The sequence below is a fragment of the Xiphophorus couchianus genome, unplaced genomic scaffold, assembly GCF_001444195.1.
Source record: "Xiphophorus couchianus unplaced genomic scaffold, X_couchianus-1.0 Scaffold1000102, whole genome shotgun sequence".
In the NCBI taxonomy this organism is placed as follows: Eukaryota; Metazoa; Chordata; class Actinopteri; order Cyprinodontiformes; family Poeciliidae; genus Xiphophorus; species Xiphophorus couchianus.
In genome coordinates, this window is record NW_020963015.1 from 1371510 (window position 1) to 1398947 (window position 27438).

The following is a 27438-nucleotide window of genomic DNA, read 5'->3' on the forward strand; positions in this document are numbered from 1 at the left end:
CCTGGTTCTGCCAGCAGGTCATTTCTGTTATTTGCTTTGTGCATCAGGAGCTGAGAAGGAGCAGAGGGAAGCAGAGCAGCAGCACTGCAGTAACAGAGTACTGCAGGACTCTATGTACTGACACCGGGGGGGGTGCATGTCCTCACAGCAACCCCCCGTCCTCCTCCCTCCGGCCGCCTCACTTAAAGAAAGATGCTGCGGGTTGAGCTGATGGAGCACTTTATAGCATCGAGCCATGGCGCTGAGTCAGCAGAGGAGAGGAAGGTGAAAGAGAGGAGAAGATGAAGGGGGGAGGAAGAGGATGATGAAGTGAAGGGAAGCAGGACGACAGTCAGAACAAAGAGGGAGCTCTCAGAGTGATTACTGAGGCTTCAGCTGCTGCACTGGACTGGGAGAGACACTTCCCAGTCTGAGATCTACTGGAACACCCCACTGGGAACTGGGAAAACCAGCAAACCCCCAGTTAGAACTGCAGGCCGACTTCCTGTTCCAACATGGCCGCAGCAGGAGGCGGCGGTGAAACATGTTGGTCTGACACGAGACGCATGTTAGAGCTCGTCTGGAAGCCACAAATCCTGCAGCGCCTGCAGCGCCTGAAGGGCCTGCAGCACCTCATTACAGAAACTAAAGGTTAAAATTATAACTGAACAAATATTATTTTGATTAATGGAATTTTAAAAATTGGGTGATTCTGCAGATTTTTCCCATCATAAATATTTAAATAATTCACTTAATCTCTAGGAGAAAGAAATTAACATTTTATTGGCTGAAATGCAGCAACATAATTAGCTGATTAATATCTGGATGAAGAGCTGATCAATAGATTTTGCCATAATGTGAAGCAGGTGAAGCTAAAACTATCACCAGAGGAATTTGAGTTGAACAGCTTTAGACTAAGAAAGGTTGTTAACCTAAATGCAAAATGTTTACATGTACAGTTTTGTTTTTGCTCTGACTGTATAGAGTCTGTGTACTCCAATTATCAATTCATTGATTGCTAAATTATTTGCAGATAATTTCAATAATCATTTCAGTTCTGCTTAAATGATGTTTGTGAGCGGTACTGCTGGCCATCTCTGTTCAAATCCTGATTCCTTCAAATGATTCCACGACGTCACAGCAGGAAGCAGAATTTGAGGAGTTTAACTGTTATGGAATAACCAATCAGAAGCTTTTAAAGTCATGACATCATCACCAGATCTCATCCACTCCGTTTAGACGTCTGGTTCTGATCCGTAAGCTGCAGAGCATCAGGAACACGGTGCTTACCTCTGGAAGCGGGTCGCCTCCAGCAGAATCTTGGATCATGTTCTCTCTGCTGGGATCGGCTGCTTCCACCTGCAGAAACAGGAAACGGGTCGACCAGGAAGCTGGAAATAGCAGCTCAGGTTCAGCCAGAGCCAAAAGGATTCTGTGTTCAGCAGGTTCTGAACCAGAGAGGAAACATGTTCTGAACTCAACAACCTGTGAACAGGACTAGCTTCAGGAAACCCAAGAAACCATCAATCAACCGCGTCCAGATCTACTCTGCTTCGTCAACAGGAAGCTCCACAAAGCTTCATGCCCAAAAGATCTGAAGGTCCAGAACTCAACATTTAGTCTGGATTAAATTCTGACCTAAAACTAAAACGTCCGTTCAGGCTAACATCCAGGCTGGCTGAAAATCCAGCCTTGTTGGATGAAGATAATTTTTCTGTCAAGCAATATCAACATCAGTAACGTGCAGTCAGGGAAAGCAGAGTCATCATGTCATCATGGAAAAATAATGTATAAAGATAAAATCATTTATTGCTATTTTCACCCTGTGGTTTGTACTATAAAGTACCTATTTTTCTGATTATTTTTTCTTCAAAATCGCTGAATTTTCGCATTTTCCCATTCAAATACTCAGAAGCGCAGCAGGTGAGGCAGCAGCAGCTGATCCTCACCTGGACTGATCAACCTCTCACTAACTGAACTGGCTGCTGTTTGGTGAGAGCATGCTCCTCCTGTCGGTACGTCGCCAATAAAATGGTTAAAAACATTTAATATATGAACTGATTTTCCATAATTTAGCTTATGTATATAATGTTCAGTGTTTGTTGTCACCAACTGTGTGTGTAACTGATGAGCAGCGATCAGAACCCAGAGAACAGATTGGAGGTGAGGCAGGCAGTTCTCTGGCCTCATGGCAGGGGGCGCTCATGATCCCAGACATTGTGACTCCACAACTGCAGAGTAAGAGACAGAACCAGCGAGCTAGCCGTGGAGCAGCGATATATTTATAGTTTTCTCCTCGTACCACATCAATCACTTATTAATAATCACAAAATAAACATTAAGCCTAAAACCAAACCACTGCAACAGACTGAATGTTCTGCTCTCTGTGTGGGAAATATTTCAGTGTTTGTTTTTGTGGCGTTGTTGTCCGTTGCTATGGCAACGAGTCTGCCCGCAGCTGCGCTGATACAGAGAGCGAGAAAGACGTGGTTTTGAGTTTTACTTTAACGGTTTTTCCCTTTGCTGTGGAGCATGAAATTAATAATATCTAGATGTTGAAGTTCGATTGAGTTAACAGTTATTCTACTGCAGCAGCGCGGCTATGATGACGTGTAAAGGAAAAGTGTTTTTGCCCTCCAGCTTTGTCCTCATGCACTAATTTTCCTCATGTAAACAATAACATGCAGGAGTTTATATTTGTCTATACTATGATTAAGTCAGAGCCTCACGGACGTCACTGATCAACATCTATGAAAAGTCCAAACCTCCTACTGGATAGTCTACAGATCTACAGTCCAAAGGTTTGAAGACAATTTTAGGACCTGGACAACACTCTAAAAGTACTGAAGACCCGGCCCATCAGTCCAGAACCACACATTAAGAAATGAACCTTGGGATAAAAACCCAGAGAGTCCAGGAGGCTGGGATCCACCAGCACCTTCCAGTCACAAGGTTTAAAGAGACTCTGTAGGACGTAGACCTGTAGAGCAGAAGGTCTGGACTTACCAGGGGTTTGCAGACTCCCAGGCGGACCGTACCAGGTGGTACCGACTTCAGCACCTCCACTGCCTCGGTCAGGGTGAGAAGGTCCAACTGGGTGTGATTAACTGATACCAGCTGGTCTCCAGGAAGCAGACCTCCATGACGCTCCGCGGACCCACCAGGAACCAGAGAGCGGATCACCATCACACAGCGACCAGGATCCAACGGGTCCTGCAGGGTCGGACATGAGACGGGTTTAATCCTGAGGCGGGATATTTTCACACCCTGAAGAACAGAATCACCCCCGGGCGGACCTCAAGTCGGGCTGAAATGGTTTCCAGGAGACTGAAAACGACCCAGCCGTTCAAAAACTTTTCAACTCGTTAAATTAAAAGAGACCAGAACACAGGACTAGTTAAAGTCCAAACTGAAACATGGATGGATCAGGAAGTGGCCTTCTATGGTTCTGAATTACAGCTGGAACAGAACATGTATCCATGGTGACTAGTCACAGTTCAGTGGAACCAGACCAGGACCAAGTCATCCTCCCCTCCAGCAGAGGGCGCTTCAGAGTTTCTACTGCAGAAAGGAGCAGAAGAAGAAACGATGGAGAGCACTCCACACCGAGGCAAAGCTCCTCGTCTGGTTCCACCAATCACAATCCGTCTGGTTCCAAAATTCCTGCTGCGATTCTCAACCCTCGGAACCAATGAACACAAACTACTTAGAGGCCCCCGGGTCGGGCCCCTGTTTCGGGCCCCAGGTCAGGCCCCCGGGTCGGGCCCTTAGGTCAGCTACTGCGTCAGGATGAATCTATTAAAGCTCCACCTGAAACCCAGTTTGCTTCATCGGCTCCGGTTCTGCTGCAGTTGTGATTTTAATCAGGCGTTCCTCAGGCCTGCTCTGGGTCCTACAGGACTCAGCCTGTTTTCTGCTATATTTACTGTTCAGACTTCTGTCATCACATTCAGTCGTATTTTCATTTAAACTCCATCAGCTGGACGGGTTGGACGTCGTCCCGTTTGTCCTGATCAGTGATGGTCTCTCCAGTAACTCTCTGGTTTTAGACTCCAGTAAGACAGAAACTGGTTTTTGCTCCCAGTAACCCGAGTCAGAACATCAACTGGATCCTTCTGCCTGTTAGTGGAATGGAAGGAAAAACTCCAGGCGACTCGTTTGACTCGTCATCAAGGTGCGACTCACGTTGAGGCCGTTTGTGTTTCATTACAGAAACTTTTCTAAGATCAGACAGACGAGCTGCTCTGGAGGAAATCCTTCCTGCTTTAGTCTCACCTGCTCTCTTACTGTAACGACCTTTGACCTGCTGGACAAATCCTCCGTTTCTGGTTTGGTATGAATGCAGAACAAATCCTGTCGTCCCTCCGGTTCTGTTCTCTCCGCTGGTCGGTTTTAGGATCGTAGTAAAGTTCTTGTGCTGACCTGCAGAACGTCACATGGCCAGGCTGCTGGTTCTGCTGCTGGTTCTGTAGTAACTAAAAGTTCTGCTGGTTCTGTGGGTCTCCTGGCTGAACGTGTTAAAATTCGTTTATCAGTCGGAGGTTTTGGACGGATTGGACCTTCACCCTCACAGCTCTGATTTCTGTTTTTAAAAAGCAAACAAAACATTTTTATTTCTGATGGTTTTGTTTTGAATAATTTAAGGATTTCACAGCGTTTGTGATTTTATGTCTGAAAATCTTTATAAACTTTAGACTGAAGAACATCTGGAGCTGCTGCACAGCTTCACTGCAACTCATCCAACCCTCATCCATCCATCATCCAACCATCATCCAACCCTCATCCATCCATCATCCAACCCTCATCCATCCATCATCCAACCATCGTCCATCCATCATCCAACCATCATCCAACCATCGTCCATCCATCATCCAACCATCATCCAACCCTCATCCATCCATCATCCAACCATCATCCAACCCTCATCCATCCATCATCCAACCATCGTCCATCCATCATCCAACCATCATCCAACCCACATCAATCCATCATCCAACCCTCATCCATCCATCATCCATCCATCATCCATCCATCATCCAACCCTCATCCAACCATCATCCAACCCTCATCCTTCCATCATCCAATCATCATCCAACCCTCATCCATCCATCATCCAACCATCATCCAACCCTCATCCATCCATCATCCAACCATCATCTATCCATCATCCAAACCTCATCCATCCATCACTCAACCATCATCCATCCCTCATCCATCCATCATCCAACCATCATCCATCCCTCATCCAACCCTCATCCATCCCTCATTCAACCATCATCCAACCCTCATCCATCCATCATCCAACCATCATCCAACCCTCATCCATCCATCATCCAACCCTCATCCATCCATCATCCAACAATCATCTATCCATCATCCAACCCTCATCCATCCATCATCCAACCCTCATCCATCCATCATCCAACCATCATCCAAACCTCATCCATCCATCACTCAACCATCATCCATCCCTCATCCATCCATCATCCAACCATCATCCAACCATCATCCATCCCTCATCCAACCCTCATCCATCCATCATCCAACCCTCATCCATCCCTCATCCAACCCTCATCCATCATCCAACCATCATCCATCCCTCATCCATCCATCATTCAACCATCATCCATCCCTCATCCATCCATCATTCAACCATCATCCATCCCTCATCCATCCATCATCCAACCATCATCCATCCCTCCATCTTGTCGAACGTTTTTATTCTGGGAATTTCCAGACTTGGTTCAGAAGTTTTCTACCAGTTCCTCTCCAGATTTTCTCCAAATCTTCTGAGAGCGGTGCTGATGTTGGGACCCGACCCGACCCGCCAGAACCCGCCTCCTCCCCCCAGCAGAATTCAGAAGTCGGTTCAGTGAATCCCAGCGGCACTGCCGGCGCAGAGCGAGCCGCTGCCATGCCAAGTTTCAGGCTGGCAAAAGAAAGCGTGGGTATTTTTAGCCGCAGCAGGGCGGCTGCAGGTGGAGAGCGGCGGAGTCAGGGCCTCCTCCTACGGGAAGCTGAGGAGAAACAAAGGAGTCAGGGGAGCGGAGGAAGAGGAGAGGAAGAGGAGCGGAAGCTCCTCCTGAACCTTCAGCCTCCAGAGTTTCACTAAAACTGACAGGTTTGGAAGGAAACTGAGCGAACAGCAGAGAGGAACCGGATCCAGTACTGCATGGATGCACCGTGACCCCACCGTGACCCCGTTGGTACCGATTCCTTTCCAACAGATGCAGGTGAAAGACTTCATGCTGCAGGACTGGCTCGGCGGTGCCGTGGGCCCGGTCTCACCTGGTAGTCCAGCAGGCTGAAGCCCAGGCCTCGGTCCATCTCCTTCTGCAGTTCCACCTCGCTGACCTCCGGACCCCACAGGGCCAGCTCGCCTTCATCCTCCTCCTCTTCCTCCAGGCTGGAGTCCTCGCTCCTCGTCAGCTCCTCCACAGGAGAACCCTGCTGCTGACAGACAGAACCAACTGGATCAGGCTTCGGGTCCAGAATCAGACTGACTGCCTCAGGGCGGTACCTGCTCCTCCTCTTCCTCCTCTTCCTCCTCTTCCTCTCTGCGCAGCATCGACGACAGCTTCATCTCCATCTGACAGGCAAAAACAAATCATTACCTCCTAGTTCTCCGGGTCCAGAAGGATCTGACCCATATCTCCAGAACCAGAACCAGGAGTTCTCTGGACCTGAGCTGCATCGGCGCCATCTGGATCCGTACAACTTGAGAAAAGTGGAAAACATCTGGGAGGAACGAGGGCCGGACTCTCTCACCTCTTCGATGCTCCGATGTTCTGCTGCTGGTTGTGGTGGAACAGACGGTTCTGGTTCTGGTTCCGGTTCCGGTTCCTGGTCTGGGATCAGGAGTCGGCAGCAAACCAGAGTGAACGGAGGGGGAACCTCTTTGAGGAAGGACACGGCTTCCCGCCGGGACTTCCCGTACAGCTGGACACCGTTGACCTTCACAGAACAGAACCGTCAATTGGGTCAGCAGGTCGGGTCGGGTCAATCGGGTCTGATCGTCCGCTCCATCGCTCAGGGTCTGAAAACTGTCCAGACTTTAAAGGTGTGACCCGGTTCTAAGCGGATGTTTCTCCGGTCAGTACCGGTCCGGTGGTTAGATGAAGAACTGAAGCGTTCCCGTCCCAAAACCTTGTGGAACTCCGTCATTCCCACTGGCGATGCGTTCGGGCGCTGAACGGATAAACGGGGCAGCTTCAGAACCGTCAGTAGTTCATCCTGAAAGCGGGATGTTTTACCTCCAGCAGTTCATCCTCAGGCCTCAGCACGCCGTGTCTGTCCACGGGGCCCCCAGGGGCCACAGAGGAGACGTAGTGGTGGCCGTCGAAGGAGTCCAGCTCCACGCCCAGACGCAGGATGTGGATGGGCAGCAGCTGCAGAGACACAGAGGGTCAGCAGGAGCTGCGGCTGCGTGACCGGCAGCCAGAATGCGACGCTGCACCTTGGAGGATTTCTGCAGCTCTGCATCGTCTTGGATCACAGGATCCAGGTTCACCACCTGACAGGAAACCGGAAAAAGGAAGCACAGTCAAACGTGCAGCAGAACCAGATCAGCTGCTGGGTTCTGGACTCACCAGGACGAGGTACTGAGGTCCCAGAGCTGCCTCCCACTTGGCCCGCAGTTCTGCATCAGACGCTGCAACACACAGAGCAGGCTGAGTCTAGGCTCTGCTGCAGGAACACTGGAAATGCATGGTGACCTTTGACCCAGACCAAAACATCTGAGAGGTTCCGATTGTTCTCTGACAGAACCAGACGGAACCTCTGCATGATCTAAACACACAGAGGAACCAGAACCAATTCTGGGCGGGTGGAGAGAAGAACAGACGGCCACATGGCGTTCCGCGTTCCCGCTTGCTGCAGTGAAAGCGCCGCAGTAAGCAGCAAGTGTTGGCCGGCGTTAGTTTAATGACCGAGACGAGAGTAGGACAGATGAGCGCTCAGCAGCAGAGCAACAGTCTGTCTGCAGGCTGGAAGCAGATTAGGAAGCGGACGGACTCCGGGATGGAACGCTGGGACGTTCTCCTCAGGTCCAGGTGTTAGTCAGAGCCGGCTGATTAAATTAGCATTGCTAACCAGCTTCCAGCCAGTGAATTAATGCTCCTGTTGGGCTGAATCAGAGCAGCAATACATCCCAGAGGGACGGGCGTCTGCCGCACTATTCAGAAAGAGAAACTCAGAGTGGAGTTGGGGGGCCGAGGCCTGCAAACAGGATGTTGTTCTGTTAAATTCCATTTATTAAGCTCTTCCGGCTAAAAATAAGAAGAATTATTAAGCCGGATTGAAAGTGTCTGTGTTGCTCTGAGCTTTTCACTAGCCGAGCAGATTGATTCCTTAAAGATCAGTTTATAGAAAGTAGGTTTATAGATTGTGCATTTAAAGCCGGACCAATCACACCGTTGGCGCCTCTGTGCTGCTGCTGCTGCTTTATCTCTGAAGTTTACCTCAGCTCAGATCTCAGGCCTCCTTTCACTCAAACTGGACTCAGGCTGACCTGTATGGATATTTACATCAACTTCCTGTGAGGAATCAAGTTTCTTTCCAGAGGTTTTGATCAAGGTCAGAGGTTAAACCGCCGTGTTAGCTCTGGTTGTGCAGCTCAATGAACCGCAGGAATAACTTGTAGTGGCTTTCTGAGGAGCTTTGAGGAGCGAAGAGAATGATTTATCTTTGTGAACAAAGAATTATGCAGCATTTCCATCTCTACACGCTGCCCATACTAAAGAGTTCATGTGGAAAATATCTGAAACTCTCGTCCCATAAACTCCAGCAACCAAAACAGTTTCTGTGTTTTAAAAACTCAACAGACAGAAATGTTAGAGCTGCTAAAGAAACATTAGAAACATTCAATTAAATCTCAGTTTGTTGCTCATCATCAGTGCAGCAGATTGAACTCATCCTGCAGGGCCGGTCCAAGGCTGCATGAGGCCTGGGGCAGAATCTGACCTAGGGGCCCCTCTTGCTGCTAAAACCATCAGCACCTCTAACAGCTTCTGGGTTGGATTTAATCTGGGAGAGAGAGAGATTAACTGGCCAAACCAAAAACAATCAGTTATAATTACAGTTTATTCATTTGTTTTTGAGAACAAACGGCTCAAACTCACAGCATCAGATTGTTGCTATGGTAACAAAACAATCTAACGATGAAGATTGTTGTTTGAACTTTTACAAAGTAAACTTGCCAGCTCCTTAAAATCTTACATTTAAATGTTAAACAATTTAAAATCTTTGAATTTATGTTGAAACCATTAAACCAAATTCTGCAGCTTTGATAAACAAATGTTGCATTTTATATCTGGGTTCAAATATTGGCCTTTATGGGGCCCCTCATTCTACGCCATGCTTTGTGGGCATCCTCCCAGTCTCACCTCTGTTCAGTTGGGCCACGTTGGGATATGTCACTTCCTGTTTCATCATCACGATGGATCCAGATGCTGACAAACAACCTTTGACCTCCAGGTTCCTCCTCTGAGACCCCCTGGTCGAGGCCCGCTCCACTGAAACAGACAGGACAGAAAACCATGAAGGACTTACTGGTGCCTGGAACAGCCTGGAACAACCTGGAACAACCTGGAACCTTTTTCATCAGTTGGTTCCAACCAGGAAACCAAACCTGCTAGAACCTCAGAACCGACCTGAAGGTCACATGACCAGAACCTGTCCCATCAGGCCGACGGACTCACACTGAGAAACATCTTTTGTTCTTCCAGAACTTTCTGCTGTCGGCTCTGTATCGGTTCCTAAGCTGGACCTGAACCGTTCCGCTGACCTCTGACCTCTGACCAGCGGAGGCGCTGAATGCAGAAGCGGCGCTACTGGTCAGATAACGGCAGAACTCTGCAGCTCTGAACACAGCAGGAGATAACAGCTCTTCCTCGGTCCGTGGGCTGACTGGACCGGACTGGTCGGCGCCGACCAGAACAAACGACCCAAAACCCAAAACATTAATCTCTGCAGACACTGCAGGAGGAAGAGGAGGAGAAAGAGCTGCACATTCTGCAGATTACAGCCAGGAACAGATTCATCAGACAAAGGTTCTAATAAGGTCCGCCCGACCAGAACCAGAGCAGAACCAGAACCAGAGCAGTCTAGCTCATAGTCACTATGAATGTGAATGGTGATTTTTCTCAAGACAGGCGTCCATCACTAACCCTAGAACCGACCGCAGCGGCCCGTCAGAACCAGAACCGACCGCAGCGGTTCAGCTGTTAGTCACATGACCCGTTAGAGGCGGGACTTCCCAGAACGCCCTCCTACCATTATCCAGGGATCTTTCCGGGCCTTGGGCTTTCTTCCGGACCAGAGTCAGAACCACAGTCTGACCCGTCTGCTTCATCACCTCCAGAACCTCCTGGTTGGTCATTCCATGGAGACTGATGTCGTCCAGCTGATGAAGAGACAAGACGGAGAGGGAAACCTGATGGGTCAAAGATTCTGATGGGTCAAAGAACCATCCCCACCAGAATCCATCTCAAACAGAACCGGTCAGGAACTCACAGCCAGGAGGCGGTCATGGACCCGGATGTTTCCGCTCTGGTCCGCGGCGCTGCCAGGAACCACGTGTTTCACAAACACACCCACTGCATCTGAGCACAGGAAGATGACATCAGAGCGCTTCCTGTTCTCATCTGGACCAGGACCGGTTGCAGGACCGGTTCCGGTTCCCCGCCCACCTTGGCTGGTCATTGGATTGAAGCCGATGATGGAGATGCCGAGGCTCTGGCCGTTCTTCTTGGTGAGAGGAACTTCATGGATCTCGTATCCCTCCAGGTTGGGCTGAAACCAGAACCAGAACCAAGTAAAGAACCAAACAGTTTCACTTCGTCATGACAACCATTTGAACTGAAGGCTCACCGTCTTGCTGGGCCGGCGCTGCGGCGGGGCTACAGGAGAACCTGGAGGTAAGGACGTAACGGGGGCGGAGTCAGGAAGTGGAGGAGGTACATTAACAAAGGGGGCGGAGTCAGGAGGCGCAGCCGGGGCAGCGATCGCCTGTCCTCGGTCCCTGGCGATCAGCATGGTCACATGACCGCCACAGGCTTGCAGAACCTTGACGACCTGGTCGCTGGTGAGGCCGCTGGTGGGCGTCGACCCGATGCGGAGGATGTGGTCACCTGTGCGGAGGCGCCCGTCCTAATTGGACAACGGGAGAAAACCCGATCGGCTCGTTGTTTTGGTTCGACCTCAGGAAGAGTAAGCGGACTCACCCTGTCGGCTACGCTGTCGGGGATCAGAGTTCGGACGACCACTCCGCTCGTCTTCCCACCAACAATCCCAAAGCCCAAACCGGATCCATCGTTGGAGAGCTGGATCTCCTCTACATGACCCCAGAGGTCCTGCAGGAAAGGATCCGGAACAGGAACAGGAACAGGAACAGGATCAAGACCAGGATCTGGCTCCGGATCAGGATCCTGATCAAGACCAGGATCTGGACCCGGATCAGGATCAGGATCCGGACTCTGCAGCTCCAGGTTGCAGACCCTAACCCTAACCCTACCCAAAAACTCAAATCTGGAGGGATTGCAGACGGAACCAGGAAGTAAATAATCTGTAAATATGGAAAATCTTGATGACTCATCACTATTCCTGAGATCTGATTGGCTGCTGGCTGCACCTGAGCAGCAACTGCTGGAAGGTGTTTAAAGTACACACACACACAGCAGGCCGCTGTTCCGGTTCTGGTTACAGCCCTGACCCGATCCAGCAGCTCCGCCTCGCAGTAACAATCCTTCCCTTCATTCCAGAGCCGACGCTCCACTTCCCGACACAAGGTCACAGTTTTCCCAGGAACTGATCCGTTACTGACCGGTACCGACCCGGCGGAACCAGCAGCAGCTTTCTGGGTCAGAACTCCAGATAGACCCGGGTCAGGTCTAGCCAACTGCTGAGCCCAGACCATCACCCCTCCACCGCCGTTCTGAACGCTGACAGCAGCAGGTGGCGCTGTTAGGGAGAAGAGTCATGACCTTTAACCTTTAGCCGCGGCTGAGCCGTTTGGTTCCAGTCATACCTCTGATGAAATCGGGTCAAAGCAGACCCACATGGTCCAGTTGATTAAGACCAGTGGTTCTGAACCGCTCCCTGCTGAGGGGAACCAGAACCAGAACCTGGACCATCATCAGCACCCAGTGGAGATGTGGGTCCAGCTCCACAGAACCCAGCAGGTTCTCCAGGTCTGGACCGACCCAGTCGGTCCTCGTGGAGCAGAACCGAGCTATCGAACCCAGTCCAACAGAGCACAGGAAGCGGAGTCAGACCCGAGAGCTGATTCTGTTTTTGCACTTAAACTACAGGTCCTGTGATAATCAATGACTGATAATCAATGACTGATAATCAGACAGAAATGGAGGAAAAAGGTGAATGAATTTCTTTTTATATTTTTACTTTTATAAACATGCGATTATATTTGAGTTACTTTTATTGGTTTTGTTTCATTTTCGTAAAAGCAAAACCCTTCAAAACGAGTCCTCCAGAACCACACTGCCCCTCTTGTCTGGTTCCGTTGGACCTGGGCCAGGTTCTGCATACCGGGCCCCTGACCCACCTGTCGCTCCATTCATGTCCCGCTCAGATTGAGGTCGTGTTTACTGGAACCGCGGGCAGTACCGGGCCGGACACCGTGACCCGACCCAGGACTGGGTGAGAAGATGCAATAAAATGATCCGTTTGCAGAAAGCTGCATCACCATGGCAACTTGGAGGACATGGCGTCTCTGCCTGAGATGCTGACCCTTGACCCCTCCATGCAGGAGGTCACAGAGCTGGTTTTGTCTCTGGAGAACATACGGATGTTTTCAGGGGTCAAAGTTCAACGGATTTCAGCTCTAGATTATTATTCTCAGTGAGATTAGATCAACCCTGACTGACCTCACCAGAACCGGGTCAAGGTTCTGATACCAGCAGCCTGACAGAACCACAACCAGGAGGTTCCAGACAGCTGCCCCCAGACCCTCTGGTTGCCCCCAAGCCCCCTGGTTGCCCCCAAGCCTCCTGGTTGCCCCCAAGCCCCCTGGTTGCCCCCAAGCCTCCTGGTTGCCCCCAAGCCCCCTGGTTACCCCCAAGCCCCCTGGTTGCCCCCAAGCCTCCTGGTTGCCCCCAAGCCCCCTGGTTACCCCCAGGCCCCCTGGTTGCCCCCAGGCCTCCTGGTTGCCCCCAAAACCGTAGAGTTGCCGTGAAGTGGGTCTGGGCAATGGCCAGCAGCGACTGAGAAATAATTTCCTGACTTCGATCCTCCTCAGACTGCCAGCAGCGCGCCAACTTCATTTCCTCTCAGGTCATAAAAATGAAGCGAGTCAAAGTCAGCAGCATCATAGATCCTCACAGACAGGAGGTCTCACTCTGTCGCAGAAATATGGCCTTAAAGTCACCTCCAGGTGTGACGGGGCGCCTCCTACCAAACCCGCTTCGGTTCTGGGCATGAGCCGGAACGACCAACACAGCAACTGACAGAACCCCCTCACCTGACCAGCAGAACCCAGCAGAACCTGGTAGAACTCATTAGAACCCATCATGTCTCAGTAGAACCCAGTAGAACCCAGCTCCATTCCACTGACCGTGTCGACCGGCCCTTCAGTTGGACCTCCTGGTGCGACCCGGTCCCGGGCCACCACTAGCTCCACGGTCTCGCCCGGCTGCTGCAGCAAGCTCAGGACCGCCTGGTGGTTCCGGCCCGGTTCCAGAGGACTGCCGTTGATCACCAGGATCTGGTCCTGCTCCTGAAGACGCCCGTCCCTGCAACAGAACCCGGGTCAGAACAAACCAGAACCGCTCCGTGGGTCCGGGTGTGCCTCACCGGTCGGCGATTCCTCCCGGCTGGATGTGTTTGACGAACACGCCGTGGCCGCCGCTTCCTGCCGGGTTCAGCCCGACCACGCTGAACCCCAGGCCCCCTGAAGCGGGCCGGGTCAGAACGATCGGCTCGATCCGGCGGCCCTGCGAATAGAACCGGCTCAGTCCCGCGGCACATGTCGCCGTGACGACGACAACGCCACCGAGGTCGCGCCTACCTTCGCCGCCTCCTGGATCCACTGCTGCAGGCGCTCCGTTGGGGGCGGAGCCTGAAGGGAGAGAGGCGACGAGCCATTGGTCAGGACGGAGGAGGGGGCGGAGCTCATAATCAGCTGACCGCGTCTGGAGAAACTGAAGTCACTGCGAGCGTCAGGAGGCAAGCTGTGGATCTGGGGGGGCGGAGGGGAGGAAGAGGAAGGAGGAGGAAGAGGAAGGAGGCTGTCAGGTTCAGGTTTCATTAAATACTGATTTTCATCTTTTCCTGTTCTGGTGGATCCTGGCTGGTTGGATGGATGGTTGGATGTTTCCTGAGGCGTTCAGGGCCCTTTTCAGGAAGTGCAGCACTGAGCTGCATCAGGACAGCGAGGAGCTAGAAACGAGGTGTGGGGACGGGGTAGACTGGGTGGGGGTAGACTGGGTGGGGGTAGACTGGGTGGGGGTAGAATGGGTGGGGGTAGACTGGGTGGGGGTAGACTGGGTGGGGGTAGAATGGGTGGGGGTAGAAGCAGAGGAAGGTTTGGAAGCAGAGCATCGATTTCCCCGCGGCGCTGCGGGTCCAGAGGCTGATGTATGGACGACCTCTCCTCTCTCGTTGTGAGGCGTATCAGTCTGCGGCTGATTGGGGCCGGGCTGACGGCGCGGGACCCGGCCGAGGCCGGGCCGTTAATCAGGCGGGATATTACTACTCCGTGCCTCCGTCGCCGCGGTGACCTTCGCAGCACTTAGCGTATGAAGGTGCTCGCTGCGGCTGCCATTACCTTAATTTGGCTGCAGGTTGTTTATTGTGAAGGCGGCGCAGCGGGGGAATACAGAGCAGGGCCGGTCACATGACCAGGGGGCGGGGCTACACCTGCCACAGTCCAGGAGGAGGTCCTGATCCAACTGGAAACACACCAGAGTCAGACCAGCAGAACCAGCAAACCCGGCTGCTGAGATCAGAACCAAAGTCCAAATGGAAAACAGCTGGAAAATAAAACCCTGGAAGTTCCTACTCTGAGTGGGGCCCTGAAGTAATCGTGGCGACCGTTGACCCCGTTATCTGTACTTGAGGGGGCGCAGCGATTACTCAAGCAAATCGTCCAATCAGAGACCAGACCAGATGCTGATATTGTCCTCCACAGGTCTGGTCCCTCTGAGCCAATCAGATTGCATCAGGGTCACTTTAAGGATTTTAGGATTCTGATTGGCTGAGCCAGCAAGAAGCCAGGCTGCAGCTCAAGACATCCTCACAGGCCCCGCCCCTTTTCTCCAGCTGGTAGGTGGGGCTTAGCTTCAGACCAGCAGGGATGAAGGTCCAAAAGAATCACTGTGGTCCCTGAAGGCCACATGACCACTGGGTCCAAAGCCCAGAAGCCAGTGGGCGGAGCTTCAACTGATCTAGTGCTTCCTGATTGGTCTGAAGTGGAAGAAGCAGAGCGGGCCAATCAGAGGCCCATGATGTGAATAAACATTAACAGAACCTGGTTCTGTTCCAGGTTCTTTTCCCGGTTCCGGCCGTTTCTCACCTGATGCTGCAGCTGGCGGACAGAGTGCTGCAGCGTCAGGACGCGGCCGAACAGCGGGCTCTGCAGCGCCCCCTTCAGGCTGCCCAGGGCGGCGCTCAGGCTCCACTCCTCCCTCTGGACCAGCCGGTTCTGGAGCCGGTCCAGAGCAGCCAGAACCTGCTGGCGCTCCGCCGACGACACTGAAACAGAGAGAGCGGCAGGACTCGACAGAACCGATGAGCTGACATGACAAACAGGATCGGAACCAGAACCGGAACTCACCTACAGGGACATTGTCCAACATGGCCGTCCTGGATCCGGGCGGCACGCAGAGTCACCGGACCGACCAGAACCTGGAGCCACAGGGAGGAATCGGGTCAGACGGAAATACTCAGGTTCTGATCTATAAACCGGGTCAGAACCATCACCAGGCTGAACAGCTACCTGCCTACATGCGCATGCGCACTGCGAGTCTGACAGTTTCTGTGTTCAGGTGGTAAATCTGCAGGTAAGAGTCCAAACTGAACCGAACCGGGTTTACCTGTAAGACTGATGACCCAGTTCACAGAAAAGAACTTCGCAGAGCCGGACCGGGTCACACACCTGAGCTCACCTGGGAGGAACCAGGAAGTGAGACAGCGCGGTTCCGATGGGCGCGGTTCGGTAGTTTAATGAGCTAAAGCCAGAACCGTCCAGGTTCTGAAGGCACGGAACGGTTCCGAGAGGTCCAGCTGGACTTCCTGCAGGTGAGGCAGGTGCGCCAAACTTCCCTGACAGGTGAGAGAAAACCTGCTGAAACTGGTTTAAACGGCCGAACCTGAACGCAGCTTCGTCCAGCGGGAGGAGAACCATGAGGTTCTGTTCAGCCGAACCCACCCACTCACTCAGAACCGACCAACCCGAACTGACCCAGTCCGGCCGAAGCTAAACTGCTAACTCAGCTGGGCTGTCCGGACCAGAGCCAGAACTCACCTTTTGGCTTTCCAACCGAACCGATCCGAACCTCCTACAGCCGCTGAGTCCACACTCGGTCGCAGAACCATCCGGAACTGGGACAGGACTCACTTTAACTGGACCCAGTTCGGCACCAGAATCGCTGTGATGATGCCTTTAGGTACCGCCGGAAATAACAAAGCTGCTGCGGTTGATTTGAGTAGAGATGGAATGGTCAGAGGGTTCGGTTCGGTACTTATCGGTAACCCTCTGCTGGTTCTACACCGACTGCTTCCTGTTCGTGTCTGAGTTCAATTAAAAAAGTGTTTATTTGTTTAAAACAAAGTTTATAATTCTGGAAGTTTAAAAAATGTAAATGATGATGATGATGATGATGATGAAATAGCTGGAAACAAATGATCGTTTATTTAGAATGACTGTAGTTCAGATATTTTCGGATTATTAAGCAAATAAATGTTTTAAATATAAATAATCCAAAGCTTTAGTAAATAAAATAGAGTAATAAGTAAAATAGTAAAATACATTTCTTAGATTACATTTCTAGTAAAATTTTGTTTTTATATAAAAAGTAAATAAAACTTAATACAAAAATAGATTTGCATTTTTCAAATATATCAAAATACACTAAGTGTAAATTTGTTTGTTTGCAAATAAAAGACAAATTAAAACTGAAAAGGAAAAACAGCTGTTTTAGAAATTCACGTTTGAACCAAATATAACACTTAATTGTGGTAATAAAAAAAAATTAATAATAACAATAAAAGCTATCATCCTGTAGGTTCGAGTTAAAGTTCGGCTGGCAGGAGGAGGGGCAGGACGGGCTGCACCTGAACGCGTCGTTCGGCCAGAATGATGCGTTCATGTTCAGTCTGTGCTTCTTGTTCCGTCTGCTAAGAACTGCAGCACAACTTGAACCGTGTTCTCGCCATTTCCATCCTCTTCAGCCGAACCTTTAACCGGTTCTGGGTCCAGGTCCGATTCTGGTCCTCTTTGTGGGTTGAACGGCCGGTTCTGAAGCGTTTGGGTTTGCTGAGAACAAAGTTTTATTTTAAAAGTTCATATAATTCAGAATCACCGAGAACCTGATGTTTAATCTCATCTCAGAGCTCCGATGGCCCCCCGTCCTCAGGACCCTGAAGGCAACACGCCGTCACGTGATGGTTGGCTCATCATGGCGGCTCCCTTCGGACGGTTGCTACTCCTGACGCTCCTGCTGTTCTGCTGCGGTTCTGGTTCTGGTCTCAAAGCGACTGAGGCTGAAGAGGCGGAGGACTGCCGACACCTGAGGCTGGGACAATATCCTTCAGTCACGTGACGCTGCTTCCGGAAGGAGCCCTTAGCTTAGCTTAGCTTAGCCTGCTGTTTATCTGATAAGAGTCTGTAGTTCTACGGTAGTTTAACGACCTGCTGAATAACTCGGTTCGGATGTTAACATGGTTTGATCAATAAATCAGCAGAAGAAACGGAACAGATGAAAAAATGTCTGATGATCCTAAATATTACAACATCCTGAAGGTTTTAAAACGTCTAAAGTTCAATTTTGGATTCAAGAAGCTGCTTAACTCTAATTATTCATAATTAGTTAGATTTTTTTTGTTCATTACTTACTGTAATTACATTTTAATTTATTGTAATCTTTGTTTTCCCTAATATAGTTGCTATTCTCGTTTTTTTCATTATACTTATTATTAAGAAATTCAACAAAAAATATTTACCATGAATTTGGTTCATATTTTTCTTTCACCTTTTTATACAGAACAATTTTATACATAAACGCAATTTCACTTTTGACTGTTATATCATTGTTTTGATCATTTAATCTGTTATTTTATTGATCCATCAGCAGCTCGTTTTGTCTTCTAAATTACATTTTAGTAAATTTGTAACCCTGAACCCGCATGGGTCCAGTTCTGGTTCCAGTTCAGTAAAGCTGTGAGGTTCTGGTTCCCTGACCCGGTCACGTATCTGTGCAGAGACCCGAAGATCGATGAATCCACGCAGGAACCGGAGAACTGCCGGCACGGCGTGGCGTTCGGTGAGTCCGCTCCATTCGGACCTGGTTCTGGTCCGCTTGGTTCTGGTTTTGGACCTCAGTAGTAAATGTAAATAACGGTAGAAAGGAGATGTTTGGACTCGTCTGGTTCTGATGGTTTGATCGACTGAAGATGAGGAGAGAAGCGGCACTCAGAACCAGAACCGGGTCAGAACCTGTGTCTGTCTCTGCAGTGGACTGTCTGCCCGCTCCAAACGTCACCTGCCGGCTGTCCAACGGAACCGAGGTCCGGTTCAGCGGAGACGAGGTCGGCTTCAACAGAACAGTCGCCTGCAGGAACGTGTGAGTGTTTCCGGACCGAGCCAGAACTTTATACTCACCGTCCGGTTCTGGACAGTGATAAACCGGGTCGGTTCTGGACTGGATGAGGATCAAATGTTGTGTTTCCTATCAGGACCGGATATTCCTACAAGGTTGCCGTGGCGCTGTCTCTGTTCCTGGGCTGGCTGGGAGCGGACCGGTTCTACCTGGGATACCCGGCCCTCGGTACACACACACAGAGAGAGAGAGACACACACACACACACAGAGAGAGAGAGAGACACACACACACACACACACACAGAGAGAGAGAGACACACACACACACACAGAGAGAGAGAGAGACACACACACACACACACACACAGAGAGAGAGAGACACACACACACACACAGAGAGAGAGAGAGACACACACACACACACACACACAGAGAGAGAGAGACACACACACACACACACAGAGAGAGAGAGACACACACACACACACACACACACAGAGAGAGAGAGACACACACACACACACACAGAGAGAGAGAGACACACACACACACACAGAGACACTTTCGGGTCCCAAACTAACTAAACTGTTTTAGTCTTAATTTGTTTCCATGGTAATTTTTCTAAAAAAGTTGAAGCTTTTTATTATTTACATTTTATAGTTTCTGATAATTAATAATTATTGTTGATTTTTCTTACAGGTGTTTTATTTGCTATATTTATCTTTTTTAGTTTGTTTTTCTAGTTCATTTATTTTATTTTTTGGAGTTTAAATATTAACTATATTGATATTTCATTTATCTAAAATTTGATGTTTTATTCATGTAATTATTTTTTTCTATTTTTATCAGTATAAAAAAAGTTATATTTTAATTTTATTTTCTGTCATATTTATTTTTAATCATATTTTGCCTTTAATTACTAATTAGTAATGTTTGTTGATAAATGGGTCGGTGGTTCTGACCCGGCAGGCGGTTCTGTGTTTTAGGTCTGCTGAAGTTCTGCACCGTGGGATTCTGTGGGATCGGGACTCTGATCGACTTCATCCTGATCGCCATGCAGGTAAGTCCAGGAGCAGGACCAGAACCAGCACCAGAACCAGACCCCTGACTGCAGCCTGTGTTCTGCAGATGGTGGGCCCGGCGGATGGGTCCAGTTACATCGTGGATTTCTACGGCGCCCGGCTGACCCGGCTCTCCATCACCAACGAGACGTTCAGGAAGCCTCACCTGGCGCTCTGATCGCAGCCGGACCGGGCCGTGAGTCCAGAACTCTTGAGGCGTCAGAACCAGATGCGAGGGGCGGAGCCTTTGGGTTCCCTCCAGCCAGAGTCTGCCCGGTAACAGGTGATGCTTTGTTTCTGCAGGCGCAGCCTTCGGGTGAAAGAGGAGCAATTGCGTCTTCATCACCCGTCACATTCCTGGAGGACCGATCCGGGTGTCCCCTATGTCTCCTATTCAGAAGTTTTTCTGCTGTTTAAGTTATTAAATTTTAAATAAATCATTCTGAGTTGATCTGCGTCTCGTCTTTGATTGGTTTGGGTCTCGGTCGGGTCAGTGAGGTTCTGGAAGGAAACTCAGAATCACCAGAAGTTCATCCTGAGTCCATCAGAACAGAACCGGCTCCTGCTTTAAGTTCTGCTCAGAGCTCCAGGATGATCAGTCTGGATGAATCTAAACGATCAGAAACCAGCAGATCAATCTGATCTCTGATCAATGGCTCCATGTTCTCCATCAGAGCCAAAGCTCCTCAGGTAGCAGCTCACCTTGATGCAGCTACTGATATACCTGGGATTGTCTCCACACCTGATCACCTGATCAATAATCAAACTGTTTGATCAGCCCTGGTTTCTCTCTAGTGAGAATAAATAGATAGACTTAGACTTAGACTGACTTTATTATCATTTTCATGCACAGGGTGAATACAGAACGAAATTTCGTTGCATACGGCTCAGGACAATGTTTTGAGCTTCCAATGTTGTGAGGTTACTCCAGAATAAAATAAAATACAGTATAAAATATGAATATAAATATAAATCTAAAATATAAAGTGCAGGACTGACAGTAAAATAGAAGTTATTTAGCTCTGTACATGTGCAAGGTATAAAGTGGAGACCAGATTTTAAGTGCAGTCCAGTTAAGAGTTCAGCAGTCTGATGGCAAGTGGGAAAAAGCTGTTTCAGAACCTGGTGGACCTGCACCGGATGCTGCAGAACCTGTTTCCAGAGGGCAGCAGGGAGAACAGTCCATGGTGGGGGTGTGAGGGGTCACTGACGATGTTTCGGCCTCGGGACACGCAGCGCTGGGATGAAATGTCCTGAATGGAGGGAAGGGGGGCCCCGATGATCCTCTCTGCTGTCCGCACCACTCTCCTCACGTTCTTCCAGTCGGAGGCGCTGCAGCCTCCACACCACACAGAGAGGCAGCTGGTCAGAATGCTCTCTATGGTGCTTCTGTAGAACGTCTTGAGGATGGGCGGGGGCAGGTGTGCTCTTCTCATCCTCCGCAGGAAATACAAACGTTTCTGTGCCCTCTTGGCCAGAGACGTGGTGTTCACAGTCCAGGTCAGGTCGTTAGTGATGTGCACCCCCAGGAATTTGGTGCTGCTGACCACCTCCACAGCCGAGCTGTTGATGAGCAGTGGAGCGTGGCTGGGCCGGTTCTTCCTGAAGTCGACGATCATCTCCTTGGTCTTGTCAACGTTCAGGATCAGGCTGTTGTCTCTGCACCAGTCCACCAGCTGCTCCACCTCCTCTCTGTAGTCCAGGTCGTTGTCGTCTCTGATGAGGCCCACCACCGTTGTGTCGTCCGCGAACTTCACGATGTGGTTGGTGGCGAACCTGGGGATGCAGTCGTGTGTCATCGGAGTGAACAGCAGAGGGCTCAGGACGCAGCCCTGAGGGGAGCCTGTGCTGAGGGTGATGACATCGGAGGTGTGTTGTCCGATCCGGACTGACTGAGGTCTGTCGGTGAGGAAGTCTAGCAGCCAGTTGCGCAGGGGGGTGCTGAAGCCCAGGTGTCCCAGTTTTCCTGCCAGATGCTGTGGGATGATTGTGTTGAACGCTGAGCTGAAGTCCAGGAACAACATCCGCACATGAGGGTTCTCCTCCTCCAGGTGAGCCAGGCTCAGGTGTAGGGCGGAGGAGATAGTGTCCTCAGTGGAGCGGTTTCGGCGGTAGGCAAACTGGAACGGGTCGAATGTGGAGGGGAGTCTGGAGACGATGTGTTCTTTTACCAGCCTTTCAAAGCACTTCATCATGATGGGAGTCAGTGCCACAGGCCGGTAATCGTTGAAAGAGGTGACTTGAGGTTTCTTTGGCACCGGAATGATGGAGGCAGTTTTGAGACAGGCTGGCACTGTGGCTTGGTCCAGTGAGGTGTTAAAAATGTCTGTTAGGACACCAGCCAGCTGACCTGCGCATTCCCTGAACACCCGCCCAGGTATGTTGTCGGGGCCTGGGGCCTTCCGTGGGTTGACTCTTTTCAGAGTCTTCAACACATCGGCTGTGTCCAGGCAGAGTGCCTCCTCTTCCTGGTGGGGAACAGTTTTCTTTGCCGGAGTACTGTTCAGTGCCTCGAACCTCCCAAAGAAGTTATTGAGTCCATTTAGAAAGTCAGCATCAATTTCACCCACTGGGGGGGAGGATGGATTGTAATCTGTGATCGCCTTTATGCCTTGCCACATACTCCTGGTGTTGCTGGTGTCGTGGAAGAACTCCTGTAATTTTCGACTGTGGGTTCGCTTTGCTAACCTGATAGCACGGTTCAAGTTGGCTCTCGCTGTCCTCAGTGCCTCCTTGTCGCCAGACTTGAAGGCTGAGTTCAGTGCTTTTAGCATTTCCCGTACCTCCTTAGTCATCCAGGGTTTTTGGTTGGCCCGGGTGATAATGTTTTTAGTGATGCTGACGTCCTCTGTGCACTTGTTGATGTAGGCTGACACAGTCATGGCGTACTCATCGATGTTGATCTGGTCGTTGTAAGTGGCTGCTGCCTTGAACATCTCCCAGTCAGAGCACTCAAAACAGTCCTGAAGTGCCTCCATGGCCCCCTCAGTCCACACTCTCACCTGCTTCACCGTAGGTTTTGTTCTGATCAGCAGGGGCTTGTATGCAGGAATTAGCATGACAGATAGGTGATCTGAAGAGCCAAGGTGGGGGCGGGGGGCTGCTCTGAATGCTTCTTTGATGTTGGTGTAGGCCAAGTCTAGAGTATTTCCTCCCCTGGTTGGAAAATCCACATATTGGTTGAAGTGAGGGAGAACAGACTTCATGTTGGCCTGGTTAAAATCCCCAGCAATGATGAAAACGCCCTCTGTGTGTTAGGATTGCAACTCACTGATGGTCCGGTAGAGAACACTCATAGCCTCTTTAGTGTTAGCACTGGGGGGCACATACACAGCAGTGATGCTAACCACAGTAAACTCCCTGGGCAGGTAGAATGGTCTGCAGTTAACAGTCAGAAGCTCGATGTCCGGGGAGCAGTAACTGGCGACAGTCATGGCATTTTTACACCAGTTGTTGTTGATGTAAATACACAGCCCCCCTCCTCGGGTTTTACCGCTGCATTCAGACGATGAGTTTCATCTTTATGAGACACAAACTGAGCAACATGATTATTTACATTGAGGTTTTCACATCCTTTATTTCTATTTTCTTTATTTTGTGTGTGTGTGTGTGTGTGTGTGTGTGTGTGTGTGTGTGTGTGTGTGTGTTAGGTTATTGCAGGGGTGGGCAACTCCGGGCCTGGAGGGCCGGTTCCTGCAACTTTAAGATGTGTCTCTACTTCCACACACCTGAGTCAAATAATGAGGTCGTTAGCAGGACTCTGGAGAACCTGAGTTTTCTTAGGAGGAGATTCAACTGTTGGACCAGGGAGACGTCTAAGAGTTGCAGGACAGCGGCCCTCCAGGACCAGGACCGTCCACCTCTGGGTTATTGTCTGAGGATAAATCGGTTCAGTTTCATAGTTTAAACACTAAAATATTAAAATCATAAAAACATCGAGTTTGATGTTCTTGGTCTAAATAACTGAATGTCGTCAGATTTCAGTGGATTTATGTTTTGTAGTTTGTTATTGTTCACAGGAAACGTTTGTGTTACTGCCGCACATTTGCACGCCAGGGGAAAAGTGTACGTATATTTACGCAAACTTTGACGCAAAGTTAATTTATATACATGCCGACTTGTGGTTAAAATATGGCGCCGCATATTTTATGTGCGTATGCCGCTGTAGACATGAGGCCCCTTGTATGGTCCAGGTACAGAAAACAACTGAAATCGCTCTTCACTTAAGTTTCACAAATCAGATAAATGTTTCACAGATCACAAACTTTGTTTTAAATATTCTGCTATTAGAGCAGAATAACATAGTTCAGGTTTGCAGATGTTGTAGTTTTTCAACTGTGGTCCATAAAAGAAACTGAAGGTAGCAAAGAAATTTGGTGGAATCGCCCTTTAGACAATTCCCGAATCGGAAGCCAACTTCAGCTCAGTGTACAACAAACATAAAGTCATGAATTCAATACTCTGTCAGCATAAACCGAAAATAAGCTGAGGTATTATAGGCGCCTTGCTGCAATACCACAAGCATTAGTATTTATTTCAAAAGCTGTCAACAAACACCAAACAAATTAATAAATGTGTCAATGAGAGTTTAGCCAAATTATCAAATACCCTTAAAACATTAACAAAAGAAACCAGTGATCCTATTTCAGGATTTAAAGAGTTTTATACACAAACTTATCAACAATTATCAGTCTCCACTATAGAGTTTCGTTACCAGAAGGCGGGAGAGTTAAAATAGACAAAACGGGATTTAAAAACAAATCCTAGCAGTAAAATTAACAAATCTTAATGGAATAATACAAACAACCTGAATGTCAAGCAACTCACCGCTGAATCTGGTAACTCCATATGAAGTCGTCATCAAATGTTGGGACATTAGAGAGATGGATGGACAGTTTTACTTCCGTAATGTCCAGCTAGTACTTTAACAGCAGCGCCCCTGGTGGCTGGATGAATAACAGGCTAAAGAATTGGGGATTTGGCTGCTACATGTCCACAGTTACTTTTTCTTGTCAATTTGTTTTTCGTCATGTTGCGCTCCGAAAAGCTTTGGGGATGCAAGCCACTCATTCATTCACCATTCGTACAACCAGTTAAGCAGTCATTCAACCAGTTAGCTAACCAGTCATACAAACTACAAACCCTAAACTAAACTCCTGAGGTTACAATGATAAAGGATTAAACTAATAAACTATTAAAAGTGAAAGAGTTAAAACAGAAAAGTGATGATGAGTTTCAGAAGAGGTTTCAGTCTGAAGGATCCACAAACAGAAACCTGCAGAAGCCATAAAACCAACAGATGGAACGAACAGGAGACGCTGGAGGAGGAAGAGGTGGAGTTTGTTCCTCAGGGGAGATGTCGACCTCTCAGAGTAAATGTCTCCTCCACAGGGACATAAAATCATATTTAAAGATCCTGGAGAGCTCCGTGTTTGAAGAAGCATGAAGGAGGAGGCGGAGGAAGAGGAGGAGGACGGCTTCATCTCCAAACTCTGATATATTTTAAAACCTGACCTCCTGACATGAATATATTTTTAAAAGAATCCATATTTTTATCTGAGCTACAGAAACAAAACTGGGAACAGATTGAATAAAATATAACAGAAACCAAGATGAGCCTCCATCTGCAGAACCTTCCCTGGACCAATTGGAGGGCAGATTACTGGCAGGTGGGGCATCTCCACCAACAGCCACCATGTTTCATCTTCAGGACCAAAGTTCTTCACATCATGACTCCATTCAACTCAGTTCAGCTCTGGAGAATCTCTACTGACAGCAATCTGGATATTAAAGTGCTCCAACTTTTATAATGCATGTGGTAATGCCCTAATGCTCTAATGCCCTAATGCTCTAATGCCCTAATGCTCTAATGCTCTAATGCCCTAATGCTCTAATGCCCTAATGCTCTAATGCCCTAATGCTCTAATGCTCTAATGCTCTAATGCCCTAATGCTCTAATGCTCTAATGCTCTAATGCTCTAATGCTCTAATGCTCTAATGCCCTAATGCTCTAATGCCCTAATGCTCTAATGCTCTAATGCTCTAATGCCCTAATGCTCTAATGCTCTAATGCTCTAATGCCCTAATGCTCTAATGCCCTAATGCTCTAATGCCCTAATGCTCTAATGCCCTAATGCTCTAATGCCCTAATGCTCTAATGCTCTAATGCCCTAATGCCCTAATGCCCTAATGCTCTAATGCCCTAATGCTCTAATGCCCTAATGCCCTAATGCTCTAATGCCCTAATGCTCTAATGCTCTAATGCTCTAATGCTCTAATGCCCTAATGCTCTAATGCTCTAATGCCCTAATGCTCTAATGCCCTAATGCCCTAATGCTCTAATGCTCTAATGCCCTAATGCCCTAATGCTCTAATGCTCTAATGCCCTAATGCCCTAATGCCCTAATGCTCTAATGCTCTAATGCCCTAATGCTCTAATGCTCTAATGCCCTAATGCCCTAATGCTCTAATGCCCTAATGCTCTAATGCCCTAATGCCCTAATGCTCTAATGCCCTAATGCTCTAATGCTCTAATGCTCTAATGCCTTAATGCTCTAATGCTCTAATGCCCTAATGCCCTAATGCTCTAATGCCCTAATGCTCTAATGCTCTAATGCCCTAATGCCCTAATGCTCTAATGCCCTAATGCCCTAATGCTCTAATGCCCTAATGCTCCAATGCCCTAATGCCCTAATGCTCTAATGCCCTAATGCTCCAATGCTCTAATGCTCTAATGCCCTAATGCCCTAATGCCCTAATGCTCTAATGCTCTAATGCCCTAATGCCCCAATGCCCTAATGCCCTAATGCTCTAATGCCCTAATGCTCTAATGCCCTAATGCCCTAATGCCCTAATGCTCTAATGCCCTAATGCCCTAATGCCCTAATGCTCTAATGCCCTAATGCCCTAATGCCCTAATGCTCCAATGCTCTAATGCTCTAATGCCCTAATGCCCTAATGCTCTAATGCTCTAATGCCCTAATGCCCTAATGCCCTAATGCTCTAATGCCCTAATGCTCTAATGCCCTAATGCCCTAATGCCCTAATGCTCTAATGCCCTAATGCTCTAATGCTCTAATGCCCTAATGCTCCAATGCCCTAATGCCCTAATGCCCTAATGCTCTAATGCCCTAATGCCCTAATGCCCTAATGCCCTAATGCTCTAATGCTCTAATGCCCTAATGCTCTAATGCCCTAATGCTCTAATGCCCTAATGCCCTAATGCCCTAATGCTCTAATGCTCTAATGCCCTAATGCTCCAATGCTCTAATGCCCTAATGCTCTAATGCCCTAATGCTCTAATGCCCTAATGCCCTAATGCCCTAATGCTCTAATGCCCTAATGCCCTAATGCCCTAATGCTCTAATGCTCTAATGCCCTAATGCCCTAATGCTCTAATGCCCTAATGCCCTAATGCTCTAATGCCCTAATGCTCTAATGCTCTAATGCCCTAATGCTCCAATGCTCCAATGCTCTAATGCCCTAATGCCCTAATGCCCTAATGCTCTAATGCCCTAATGCCCTAATGCCCTAATGCTCTAATGCTCTAATGCCCTAATGCTCTAATGCCCTAATGCTCTAATGCCCTAATGCCCTAATGCCCTAATGCTCTAATGCTCTAATGCC

The 27438-nt window shown here is 49.1% G+C and overlaps 2 protein-coding genes across 8 annotated transcripts in view; one reads left to right on the forward strand and one right to left on the reverse strand.

The window, feature by feature from the left end:
• The window catches only part of patj (PATJ crumbs cell polarity complex component), a 43329-nt gene extending 26797 nt beyond the window's left edge, over positions 1-16532 (reverse strand). For 2 of the 3 annotated variants that reach the window (XM_028011825.1, XM_028011823.1), the window contains exons 1-20: positions 16457-16532; positions 15767-15837; positions 15506-15684; positions 14000-14170; positions 13786-13925; positions 13547-13724; positions 11202-11330; positions 10849-11127; positions 10668-10770; positions 10492-10580; positions 10252-10381; positions 9363-9491; positions 7569-7630; positions 7436-7492; positions 7233-7367; positions 6748-6933; positions 6500-6568; positions 6268-6432; positions 2986-3192; positions 1270-1338 (exon numbers count right to left, since the gene is read on the reverse strand). In XM_028011825.1, coding sequence (XP_027867626.1) covers positions 1270-1338; positions 2986-3192; positions 6268-6432; positions 6500-6568; positions 6748-6933; positions 7233-7367; positions 7436-7492; positions 7569-7630; positions 9363-9491; positions 10252-10381; positions 10492-10580; positions 10668-10770; positions 10849-11127; positions 11202-11330; positions 13547-13724; positions 13786-13925; positions 14000-14170; positions 15506-15684; positions 15767-15788 — 2499 coding nt within the window. In that variant the 5' untranslated portion in view covers positions 15789-15837; positions 16457-16532. The remainder of the gene's footprint in view (positions 1-1269; positions 1339-2985; positions 3193-6267; positions 6433-6499; positions 6569-6747; positions 6934-7232; positions 7368-7435; positions 7493-7568; positions 7631-9362; positions 9492-10251; positions 10382-10491; positions 10581-10667; positions 10771-10848; positions 11128-11201; positions 11331-13546; positions 13725-13785; positions 13926-13999; positions 14171-15505; positions 15685-15766; positions 15838-16456) is intronic. The other variant, XM_028011824.1, reaches the window with a different exon arrangement.
• On the forward strand, positions 15855-20263 carry tm2d1 (TM2 domain containing 1). Of its 5 annotated transcripts, none has more exons than XM_028011974.1 (8): positions 15855-15992; positions 17543-17734; positions 18400-18473; positions 18665-18773; positions 18886-18977; positions 19738-19811; positions 19880-20008; positions 20116-20263. In XM_028011974.1, exons 2-7 carry the CDS (start codon positions 17550-17552, stop codon positions 19988-19990), a joined length of 645 nt encoding a protein of 214 aa, XP_027867775.1. In that variant the 5' UTR covers positions 15855-15992; positions 17543-17549; the 3' UTR covers positions 19991-20008; positions 20116-20263. The 5 variants fall into 5 exon arrangements, with proteins under 5 accessions (XP_027867775.1, XP_027867773.1, XP_027867774.1 ...); XM_028011972.1 differs by lacking the exon at positions 15855-15992 and adding an exon at positions 16093-16230; XM_028011973.1 differs by lacking the exon at positions 15855-15992 and adding an exon at positions 16108-16239.
• The last annotated feature ends 7175 nt before the right edge of the window (positions 20264-27438 follow it).

Coding starts and splice junctions, on each gene's coding strand:
- tm2d1 (XM_028011969.1), top strand. Junction 18,474..18,664: donor CCGGCACGGCGTGGCGTTCG/GTGAGTCCGCTC, acceptor CTGTCTCTGCAG/TGGACTGTCTGCCCGCTCCA. Junction 18,978..19,737: donor CCTGGGATACCCGGCCCTCG/GTACACACACAC, acceptor TCTGTGTTTTAG/GTCTGCTGAAGTTCTGCACC.